General features: G+C 42.3%; 1 protein-coding gene across 1 annotated transcript in view; it reads left to right on the top strand.

The window, feature by feature from the left end:
• Positions 1-1,663: 1,663 nt before the first annotated feature.
• CMTR1 (cap methyltransferase 1) overlaps positions 1,664-12,035 on the top strand; it is a 26,382-nt gene continuing 16,010 nt past the window's right edge. The window contains exons 1-8 of the mRNA XM_008639835.2: positions 1,664-1,833; positions 5,108-5,250; positions 7,531-7,689; positions 8,078-8,170; positions 8,914-8,985; positions 10,236-10,330; positions 10,435-10,507; positions 10,705-10,903. Of these exons, the coding sequence (XP_008638057.1) occupies positions 1,704-1,833; positions 5,108-5,250; positions 7,531-7,689; positions 8,078-8,170; positions 8,914-8,985; positions 10,236-10,330; positions 10,435-10,507; positions 10,705-10,903 (964 nt within the window). The 5' untranslated portion in view covers positions 1,664-1,703. The remainder of the gene's footprint in view (positions 1,834-5,107; positions 5,251-7,530; positions 7,690-8,077; positions 8,171-8,913; positions 8,986-10,235; positions 10,331-10,434; positions 10,508-10,704; positions 10,904-12,035) is intronic.

Raw genomic sequence — 12,035 nt, 5'->3', positions numbered from 1 at the left:
GTTTAGCCTGGAGGAGATGAGGCTCAGGGGAGACCGAATCGCTCTCTGCAACCACCTGAAAGGAGGCTGTAGCCAGGTGGGGATCGGCCTCTTCCCAGGCAACCAGGACAAGAGGACACAGCCTCAAGCTTCGCCAGGGGAGGTTCAGGTTGAACATGAGGAAGAATTTCTCCACAGGAGGGGTGATTAGACATTGGAATGGACAGCCCAGGGAAGTGGTGGAGTCACCATCCCTGGAGGTGTTCAGGAAAAGACTGGACGTGGCACTCAGTGCCATGGTCTAGTTCCCATGGTGGTGTTCAGTCGTGTGTTGGATTCGATGACCTTAGAGGTCTTTTCCAACCTAAATGATTCAGTGAGAGGCCGGTGGTGCGGTGCAAGGGGGCTGTGGGGCATGGCTGGGGATGTGGAGGGGCTTTCCCTCGCAGCTGCGAGGCTCCTGAGAGACTGGGTGTCCCTAACTTGCTCCTAATTTTGCATGGCTTGAAATCTGTCGGGAAGGCAGGTGTGCTGAGGGACCCTTAGTGAGGTTCGGAGGGTGGCGGTCTCGACAGGGAGCTGGCAGGGGTGAGCTGAAAGTGTGTTGGTCTCTCATTTGGCTATCTCAGAAGAAATACAAAGTGGCTGGTTTGTTAAAAATAAACAAGGGGAAAAAACCAAAACCTTTAACTGAGGCAAGAGCAGATAAAGGTGAGTTGTCTGCAACAGAACTTCTGGTGGAAGTGAAAAGATTTCTTAGCCATAGAGCAGTGAGATTGTGGGATCATTCTGCAGTCAGAGTTGTGGGGATAAAAAAAGGATTTGGCCTTAAGGTGCCTTGTATGTGTTTGTGGAAATACGTTTGATAACTGAAGGTTTGAATTGGTGACGTGGGGTATCTTTTGTAGCCCAACAATCTTATGTAGAATAATAAACACTAATGGAGGTTCAGTTTCTTTTGGTTTTTTTTTTTTTTTCTTTTCAATAGCAGGGAGGTTTTAGTTGGTGTGCTAAGCATTTTTGCCTTTAAGTTTTTACTTGCTTTCCCTTTCCTTGCTTCTTGTCTTCTGCAAGTCTTCCAAGCTGGCTTCTGTTAACTCTGTCTTAAGCATTAGACCTTTCTCTGGGTTTATGCCAAGTTTATCAGCCACATCCAGAAGCTGGATATATTGCTAGTGATTCTTGGTGAAAAACACAACCAACACACACAACTTGAGCACACATATTTAATGAAGTTCTGTTATACAAGTAATGTAGAAAAACTCCTTTATTAATTATTGCAGAGGTGAGGTCAGAGTTGTTTGGAGTCTCATGAGAAATTTGTTCCACCTTGCATATTCTCCATTAGATTAATGTTACATTTTTTCACTGTGTTTGGATAAAATGAATCTTTGATTCAGTAGTAGTAGTGAACTGCCATATATTTCAGTTATCTAAGTGTCTGTGTCTGGGTTGACTTCATCTGCTTGCATTTGGGGGATAAGTAGATTGTAGAAGTGATTTGAAATTCATCAGTTACAGGGAAACTTCCATATCAGTTTCCTGTTTAATTAATTAGATGTTTAAAAAGGCAGGTTCAAAAGAAGCTAATACTTTTAAGTTGAGAAGCCTAATACTGAACAGCATAACATGATCTATGCCGCCATGCTGCCGTGCCTTACAGAAAGTTAATTTGCGTAATGTTTGCCAAGTGTGATCTTCTTCTTTTAGCATTTCAGGAAAACATGAAGAGAAGGACAGAACCCGAATTTAGCAGCCCCCAAAATAAGCAGAAGAAGAGGATGGAAGATTTGGGATTAACCCTCAGTTCTACTTCAGATGATGAAAATCAATATAGTAATCATACTACTCAAGGTAAGGTTGGAGATCTGGTATGTGCTGCTGCAGGGGATGTAAATAATAACCAGGAACTGAACCTACATCTCCTAAGTGCTAATTAACAGCTTGAACTTCAAGGGCATACTCTCTCATTAGGAAAAAAGCTACATTATTTCTTTTCACAACCTTGGATTGGTGTGAATTCTTTTAGGCTTTTTTAAAATCTTATGTAAACTTTTTTGTTTGGGAATTGTATGAATTCAGATGTAGAAAATTGAATTTGAGGCAGATGACATGTGCATGATCCAAAGCTCTAAACATTCTTGTCATATTGGTCTTTTCAGTTTCAGCAGTTATTTCTGGTTTGGAAACTTGGTACTGAGGCACTGTGGGTGTTATGCCATAAAGAAGCATCATAATCATAATTTTGTTTAAAGAGGAAGAAAGAAATCAGTAGTCTTATCTAATTTCTGCAGATGGGAGAAATTGAGATGAATACAGAGGGGCTGGTTGGTTGGGGCTTCTACTTTGTAGGACCCATCTCTTACGCTGGCTCCGTGTGATTTTTCCATGGGAGAACAGAGTTGAGAGAGCTCACAGGTGTTTTGTTTCAGAAGGAAAATCTATTTCAGAGTTAACTAATTGCCTGCTTTTTCTTGGAGTATGCTTTCTCACCTGGAATTGGGATATACAACAGTTGAGGCACGTGCCCTACATAATTGGTATTGCTGTTGTGGGACACTTGAAACTCTCCCAAGATGGTACTTCAGGTTGCCTTACTGTCATGCCTGCTACATCAGAGTCTTAGGATTTCCCACGGTCATGAAGTGTTCAAGAGCCTGAACACATAAAGAAGCCTTCCCTTGTGAAAATGGAAGGGGTTGTGTGTGGAAGATGAGTGGGTTGGGAGTAGCTGTAGTTGCAGGGTGTGTGTGGGTGCCTGTCTGGCAAGGCCCAAGGTGAGTGAGGAGGTCAGAGGTGCAGAATGTGAGAGCTCGGGTAGGGAATGCTCTGTGCACTCAGGGCTGGGCTAAAAAAATCAAACAAATGTTTTTTTCATTCCCCACCCAACCTTTTGATTATTGAGTTCATAAATGTTTCAAAATAGGCTTTAAGCCGTAGTGATTAAAAACCAAGTTGATACAGTTCAAGGACAACATTTTGGGTAGAGTTAATTGTTTAGTAGTCTATTACACCCGCTGTGGTTTCTAATGAAAGAGGGGAGGTCGGGGAAAAAGTGATTTGAGATCTAATGTCAGCTGAGCATGGCTTAGCAAGTCTTAAAAACAAGAAGAGTTGTGAAGGGATTCCCGTGAAACTTATGTAGTGGGTATTGGGTTTAAGGCACTATAGGGGTCTCTAGAAAATAAGACACAGCTCAAAGGCAGGTAGCAAAGTTAACTGAAGAAGCAGAAAGCAGTAGCTGACCCTAAAGCAAAAATCCTTTGTGAGTGTGTTCTTAGCTAAAAACTGTGAAAGAAACAGAAATAGATTTTGTGGGACAGATGTTTGAAAATCAAGATGGGTATAGAATGTTGCAAACACAAGTTGAATCATAGCCTTCCTTGTCTGGAGCTGGAAGCCTCAAAGGTTGATATTGTAAAACTCAAGTGTAGTAGTTATGTGGGGACACAAGTCCTGAATCTTAAAGTCTGATTGCTCAGCAACAAGCACTGAGGACACGTTGAAAAGGTTTTAATTACAGTTGCATATTTCACTGTGGTGTCTTTCATTTTTACTTCACTTTCTTGTAATGGCCTTTTTTTGCTAATTTTTCAGTTGTTTCCTGTTACTTCACTGATGCTCAGTTTTCCAGAACAGGAAAATACAGAGATCTGTGAGTTGAGAGAGAAATAGTCTGTTTTTTCTTAATTTAGACAAATGTAAGAAAAGTTCAATCGTTCCTTTTAAGTATTGAAATATCTTTCGTGTTTTTTTAACACTTCTGTGGAGCTAAATTATCCCTTCTTAAGTGATAAGCAGGAAAAGATCAACTCTGCTAACAATCTTCTGTGTTATCTCAGGGCAACTTTTGTAGTTCAACTTCCCCTAGTTGTACAAAGCAGCACAAAGTGATTTCTAGCACTTGGCAAACAAGGGAGTTCAAGAGGCAGAGGGCCAACACAGAGCATGGCTGTGCTTGCTGTGGATTGCTGCTCCTGCAGTCTGTATAAATTAGCTGTAGTAAGAAACTTGTGCCACTGCTTCATCCTCATAGTGATATTACCCCAGGAAAAACAGAAGGACTCATTGGATTTTGTAGGGCTCCCCTTGGCACCCAGCTGGTACAGAGCAGGCTGAGACAAATGAGACTACCATGATTCCTGCCCAGATCCCAGTTACATCCTGCCTGGAGCGAGTAGGTTTGGGCATCTCACAGCTGGAGTGCAGCAGTGAGGACTATACAGCTCATACAGGCCTAGGTTCTTACCAACTACATTCCAAGGGGGAGCTGGGCACAGACAGAGCTTCATTGTTTGGTGCCCATGAAGGTTCTGATGCATCAGTTTCTGGTGAGAAAGGTTTATTTTGAGTGCCTGCTATGTATGTTGATACTTATTACCTTTACTGACCCGTTGACTTGATTAAGTTCTTCCTCAAACCTCTTTCAAGGTATTTTAAAAGAGATTGGTGTCTTCTGACCTTAGCTTTCACTTGAGTTTGTATGTATCAGTAAGCTCTAGATGTGAAAAACTCCCTCGCTTGCTGTAGTGAGCTTGGGGATCCTTGCTATTTAACTAGATAGTGGGGGTCAAATTGAAGTATAATAAGTTTAACTTTTCTTTCTGCAGTGTTGGCCATTTGGTACTGTGGCCTGTGTACTTGATGTGGGTTTTTGGTTAAGTTAGGGATGGATTTACACTTGTAGTTAGGTAGGATCTGGAGAGAAATTCAGTATGTTTCATCAAGGTGTGATTGTCACTATTCTCAGGAGAGAATCCCTGTGGACCTTCTCAGTTCCTCAGGATCATTACAAAGGTCAGGCACACCACAGTACTGTTGTGGTCATGCTGTGGCTGCTCTGCTGGTGTGATGGGGTTTGCCCAGTCCTTTGTGGGGCTTGGAATCCATGGGGTCAGAGAGGTTGTGTGTGTCCCTGAGGCAACAGGGAAGATAACCAAGTGTTGGTTGCACAGGGTGTTTTATATTACACCTGCGGGCTTCCTGTAGCACATTTGAGATACTGAAGTGTCCTCTATGTGTGTGTTCAGAGGGTTTAATGAGTCACACTGTATTCTAATGTGGTTACTGAGATGTCTTTCTTCCATTTTATTTTTATTTTCATTCTCACTTTTTTGTTTGTTTTCAGAGTCCTCCAGTAGCACCAGTGGGTCTGACAGTGAGAGCGATGAAAAAAGACCAGTCTTCAGAAATGAGTTCAAACAAGACTCTCTTGTGGAGGGAACTTCATCTCGCTACTCAATGTATAACAGTGTCTCCCAAAAGCTTATGGTAGGTCAAAATAGTTTTGGACCAAACTATTTAGAACTGATGAGAGCAAAGTGAAAAGACCAGTTTGTTATAAAAAATGCTTTGATTCTGATCCTCTTTGTAGCAAGGTTCTCTGCATCTTTGAGCTGTATACTAGCAGCAATTGGGAGGGCTGAGAGATCTTGGTTTAAGTGGATCTGTTAAAAAAAAAGTTGAGTTCAAGGTCTAGGAGCAGGGAGGTGAATAAGAAGGAAAGGATCTCTGGGTAAGTCAGCTTACTGAGCATGAAAAAAATGTCCTATTGTGTTATTTTTGCAATGCTTGACTTAACAAATGCTTTGTAAGAAAGGCCGTAGCAAATTACGTGATTGCCCTTAATTTGTTTGGTCTTGGAGGCTGGCTGGTATGCTTTTGTGGAATTATTGCCTTAGTTATTAAGGTATTTCTTTCCCTTTCAAGTCATACCACTCTGCCTTATGTAGGGCTGGAAATTTCTTAGAAAGGCAGGGAGTTGTGAAGGATAGTGGCTGTGACAACTAAACTTTGAAAGTGATCAGCCACCCCTTGACTGCACAATATTAGCATGGGCAAGAAAGTGCTTTTAAAAAGTTCTGAGAAAATGGTTGGCAGTTTCATGGTAGTCCCAAATTTGGCAACTTGTTCCTGAATTTAAGGCAATAGCAGCCTGTAGAGAAGTTGAGTCTCTTTGGATGCATGCTTGTTTCCTGATGCAAACTTTGTCTCTGTAGTATCGTGAGTATCTCATAATCATGAAAGAACAGAGAAACAAAAACGTTATTTCCAAGGGCAGCAGAGAAGATGAGATGTATAGCTGTAATTTGGGACTCACTGAGGGCCTGAATGTGGGTCCTGCTTTGTTCTGTGCTGGTGCTGTACTCACAGGAGCTTGAGTTGGTTATCTTTCCATGGTGGTAGACCAGCTTGTACCTGCCTTTGTCAAGTTAGAAGTGCAGTGTTCTGCTGGGAAGTGATAGCTGCTGCTAGGAGTGGAAACAGGGAGTGGGAACTGCTTCTCAAGGAGTTGCAGTGCTGCTGATGAGCAGGATCATAGCTCTACATGAAAAAAGAACTTTCTTGCTGAATTCAAAATTCAGTGGAATCCAGAGGCTGGGAGTTGCTGATTGTGCCTCTCTGTAGTTAAATCTTGTTGCTGATCATTCAGAATCTGTTCATGTGCATTTTTGGCACTGGGCAGCAGTTTGCTGATTCTAGAGTAATACTGTCTGTCCTTGGAGACTTCTCCTGAGCCTGATAGGAAATGTGTTTTCAGTTGCTCCAATACAGGTGCTTTACTACTGAATCTATGAGGCTTTTTTTAATAAGCCCTCATAAATTTGTATTTAAAGTTGATTTGGTTAAAGATTTGGCAGCATTTGGTAAGTAAAAGGAAAATGGTCCTTAATTACTAGATTTTCAAAATTCTGTCCTTAGAAAACTGGTGTAAAACAGATTCGGTGGCTGTGACATCTGGTGTACATACTTCAAGGTCTGATTCAGAGCAAAGGCAATGGGAAAACACCATGTACCTTTGTTTAAAACCTGTCAGATATTCTTGTGGTGTTCCTCGTAAAGATTGGTAACAAGTGATTTTTTTTTTGTTTCTCACAGGAAGGAGTATATGGATAACATTCAAAGTGAAACACTCATTAAGTCTTCTACTTCCTTACTGTCTTGTGCATATGTGAAATTGACTGCATCCCTGCTTTTTGTTATTGTTCTCTTATTGCTAAAATTCACTAAGAGAAAAGCCTGAAAAACTAGCAATTAATGAACGTAGCTCTTTTAACCTAAGAGATGTGTATGTGTTTCAGGAGCAGTGTGTCCTGCATTCCTCCTCTGAGTTTTACATGAAGTTTTAACTGATACTTGAAATGTGTGTGAATGCATGTTGACAACAAAGAATATCATCACAACGTGAATATTTTCCTGTACCAGCATCTTTTTTTTATGAACCATCCATGCTTACTGAACCCTGTGATGAATGGCTCCAGGCTCCTCAGTACTTTTTTCCCTCTGAGCAGGCTGTTCCCGCATTACTGAACGTTTTGGAATTTGCTGTCATCTCAAAAATCATTCTTCAGATCTAGTTTTTTTGTGTCTTGCCTCAGTGAAGTGAACTCACTCAAAAGTCCTGAAAGCTACAATTGAGATTAAAAATGCTCAGTGCCTTCAAGTCACTTCAGGGTGATGTGCCATTTTCCCCACTAGTCTTTGACCTTAGCAGTACTACAAAACCTCAAGTTCACTTGCCTCAGTGTGCTCCCTTTGCTCCCTTTATAGGCCAAGATGGGCTTCCGGGAAGGAGAAGGTCTGGGAAAATACGGCCAAGGCAGGAAAGATATTGTTGAGGCATCCAATCAGAAGGGAAGGAGAGGCTTTGGCCTGACCCTTAAAGGATTTGATGGGGAGCTCAATATTGATTGGCAGGATGAGCCAGAGGTAAGTACTTCCTGTTTTAAGTCCCGTTTCTCTTGTTGTGTTCAGCAAAAGCTGGAGAAAGAATGTGTAAAACAAGCATCGAATTTTTTGGCAACTGTCTCTTTTCCAGTGTCTCTAAACTGTACTTTGAGTACTAGACCTCTGTTTTGCCTTGATTATCAGACTCTAATAAAGGGGAAAGTGGTGAGGTGGCGTTTGAAGTCCTTTTTAATTTTGAAAAGAAAGAACTACATGTTTTAGTCCAGGAGGAAAAAACTGTATGGTTGACCCTAAAGTCATGGCATAACCCCTTATGCTAGCATTGGGAGGCAAGCTTTTGGGGAGCAATTTGTTTTTGTGTTTTTCTAGTAAAAACATCTTTGGCTCTTCCCATGACTTGTGTTTGCAGCCTAGTGCCTATGAGAAGGTAGACTGGTGCCCTGAGTGTACCACAGAGATCCCAGATGCCGAGGAGCTGAAGGAGTGGATGACTGTGGGGAAGGTAATTTTTTATATCTCGTTACTTACCAGCCTAAGACAAAGCAGGAGTACTCAGCCTGGATCAGTTGCCACGTCAAATAGTTGTAGAATAGCCTAGACTGCAAACAACCTCTTGAGGTTGCTAGTTCGGCTTCCTGCTTAAAGCAGGTCCAACTACATCTGCTCAGGTTGCTCAAGGCCTCGTTTAGTCGTATTTTGAGTATTTTCAAGGATGGAAACTTAACAGCCTGTTTGGGCATCTGGTCAGTGTTTGACGACCCATTTAACTAAAGAAAATTTCCATATGGCTAACTGGCATTTCTTATGTGGCTTTTGTCCGTTGTTTCTTGTCACGACGCTGAACATTTTAGGAGCCTAGGTCAATCTTTTCTGTCTCCTGTTGTTAAGAACTTGTCCCATTGTTAGGTACAGCAATAGGATCTCCCTTTCTGCATTCTGAACAAACTGTTCTCAGCTTTTTCTTACACACCAGGTGCTTTTTCACCCTCATCATTTTGGTGGCCCTTTTGCTGCTTTTGTTCCAGTATGTCTGTTCTTGTACTGGGGAGTGCTAAACTGGATGCAGCATTTCATATGTGGTCTCAAGATGCCTAACAGGGGAGAATAATTCCTCAGCCTAATTGCCACGCTTTTGCTGATACAGCCTAGTATGTGATTGACAGCCTTCATCCATTATTGGTACATGCTGCATCCTGAAATGACAATATCATGTTTGCTAATTGCTGTGTTCTTGTCCTGTTGCAGAGGAAGTTGATGATTGAAGATGAAACAGAGTTCTGTAATGAAGAGCTTTTACGCAGTGTCCTGCAGTGCAAGGTGGGCCTCCTTTTTAGAGAGGAACTGAAATTTTGGAGAAGCAAGTGAAATAAATAATTGAAAAGGATTGAGTAGTTAGGTAATTGACAAGAGTTCAGAATGTCCTCTGTCACCTCCATGTCACTGGGATGACTGAGCATCCTGTTTTTTACTATCTGTTCAGCAACCTTTTTTGAACCTCAGCCTTCTAAAGGATTGTCTTGGTTTAACTCCAGCTGGCAACTAAGCCCCCTGCAGCTGCTTGCTCACTCACCCACCAGCAGGACTGGGGAGAGCATGGGAAGGGTAAAAGTGGAGAAAAGTCGTAGGCTGAGATAAAGACAATAAGTAAAGCAAAAGCCACTCAATGGAAGGAAAGCAAAACAAGAAATTAATTCACTATTTCCCATGGGCAAGCAGGTGTTCAGCCATCTATCTCCAGGAGAGCAGGGCTCCATCATGTACAAGGGTTACTTGGGAAGACAAAAGCCATAACTCTTAATGTCCTCGGCTTCCTCCTTCCTCCCCCAGATTTATATACTGAGCATGATGGGATATGGTTTGGAATATCTGTTTGGATAGTTGGAGTCACCTGTCCCAGCTGTGTCCCCTCCAAGCTCCACAAGAGTGCACTCCCAGCCTACTTGCTGGCAGGCTGGTATGAGAAGCAGAAAAGGCCTTAATACTGTTCATACGCTGCTCAGAAATAACAAAAACATCTCTATGTTATCAACACTGTTTCCATCACAAATCCAAAATGTATCTCAATGCTAGCTACTATGAAACAAATTAACTCTACCCCAGCCAAAACCAGCACAGAGATGATTGAAAACCGTCACCCGCCCTTAGTCTGACTGAAAGGCTGAAGGCTTGAATAAGCTAAGGAAATGAGCTCCCCTTCTTTTCTTGTCTGTTCAGTCTTCCCTCCTAGATTTTATCATGCCCTTGTATATTGCAGTAGAGTGTGTGTGTATATATGTGAAAGAAATACGTTAGGCTGGGACTGCTTTTGAGGTGGCTAACCAGATTATCAGGCTCTGGAGCTATCAGTACAGAATTTGTCAGTGTTATTAAATTTGCTTAAGAGCTGAGGTGGCTTAGAGGAAGAGCAAATATCATTATGAGACAGGAAAACATTTTGTATCAGTGAACCAAATCTTCTTGGAGTTTGCTGTCTAAGGAGAGAGAAGCAAGAAGATGGGAAATGCTGATGCCTGCCTATCCCTCCAGCCTGTGCCATGTCCAGCTGAGCTTTGTTTCTGTTTGTGCAGAGTGTATTTGATGAGCTGGATGGAGAAGAAATGCGTCGAGCCCGAACAAGGTCTAACCCCTATGAGATGATCCGTGGAGCTTTCTTTCTGAACAGGTTTGTAGAATGTCTGGTAGTGTAGTCCTTTTCTCATTTATGTTCATTTTCAGCTGTGGGAGCCAAGGATGAAACTTAACAAGGCCCTGTTTATGTGTTCACAGGGCTGCGATGAAGATGGCAAATATGGACCATGTCTTTGACTACATGTTTACGAACCCTAAGGACTACCAAGGGGTGAGTGCCTCTAACTTTCAAAGAGCAGTGCTTTCTCAGAGAATGTGAAAGGTGGGAAGAAAGGAGAATCCTTAGGATGCTAGCTGGGAAAACAGCTAGTTGAAAGACTCCTCTGAGCAGTGTAGTTTATGGTGTATGTGGTTTGACTGATGGGAGCTGTTACGGGTCAGTAGAGTTTCCTCAGTTTCCTTTTGCAGGTGCCTTTGATAAAGGAGTATGATGCAGAGCTGCTCTACTTTGCTGATGTGTGTGCTGGTCCCGGAGGCTTCTCTGAATATGTCTTGTGGAGGCGGAAGTGGCATGCAAAAGGATTTGGCATGACCTTGAAAGGACCAAATGATTTTAAACTGGAGGACTTCTATTCTGCTTCCAGTGAGCTCTTTGAGCCTTATTATGGTATGTCATGCATCCATGAGTGTTACCTGATATTTTTGCTTATGCTGCAGCCTCTGTATTAGTGGCAGGGCTGGTATTGATACCAGCAGGGGGATCTAGGAGAAGCCTAGGGAACCATTTTGCAAGGTAGAAGGGGGCTGTCATTGGAGAAACGGGTTGAGATTGGTGAGCTTGCATATCAAGTCATTTTTCTCCATTTACTACCAGTCTGGCCTGGGAATGTGTTTCATTGTAGTAGTTGATATTTGAGTACTTTGCTTATCTGAACATTATAGAGTGTTTTAAGATTGCTTGGCAATGGTTTTCTCACATCACTGATCTCAGCCTGAAACACAGTGAATGAGATGACTTATCATAGAATCATAGAATTGTGTGGGTTGGAAGGGACCTTAAAAATCATCTAGCTCTAATCCCCCCCTGCTGTGAACAGGGACACCTTCCAGGAGACCAGGTTGCTCAAAGCCCCATCCAAGCTGCATCCACAACTTGTCTGGGCAATGTGTCCCAGTGACTCATCACTCTGAGTAAAGAATTTCATGCTAATGTCTATTTTAAATGTACCCTCTTTCAGTTTAAAGCCATTATCCAATATTCTATCACTATACTCCCTCATAAGAAGTCCCTCCCTATCTTTCCTGTAGCCTGCTTTAGGTACTGGAGGGTGCCTAGACTCCCTAGAGCCTTCTTTTCTCTAGGCTAGATAGCCTCAGTGTTCTCAATCTATCCTCATGGGAGAGGTGCTCCAGCCTCCTGATGTGCCCAAAGATCTATTAGCAGGGCCAGAGATAGAAACCTCATTTGCCTGACTGTCAGCATGTTTCTATATAAGAGCTTACTAGCTGTGCTCTGATAATTGATTGTGGGCTCTTAGCAAAGATAAATAAAACAGATTGGGGCTAGAGGCTTTATCTGAATCACTGTGACTAAATATCTGCTTAATCCAAGGATATTTATTATGTTAACATGTTCTGCCTTGCTTCCAGACAGACTAAACAGGTGTACACAGACAATTGCTGCATCTCTTCTCATGCATCGTAACTTGTTAATCTTGGTGATACGTTTGAGCCTCCTGTCTGCCTTACCTTTAGGATCAGGAGGGGAAATCCAAGGATTGCTAGTATTCCTGTTGCTT

Source organism: Corvus brachyrhynchos, unplaced genomic scaffold (genome assembly GCF_000691975.1).
Source record: "Corvus brachyrhynchos isolate BGI_N302 unplaced genomic scaffold, ASM69197v1 scaffold188, whole genome shotgun sequence".
In the NCBI taxonomy this organism is placed as follows: Eukaryota; Metazoa; Chordata; class Aves; order Passeriformes; family Corvidae; genus Corvus; species Corvus brachyrhynchos.
This window is presented reverse-complemented; position numbering and strand designations above follow the sequence as displayed.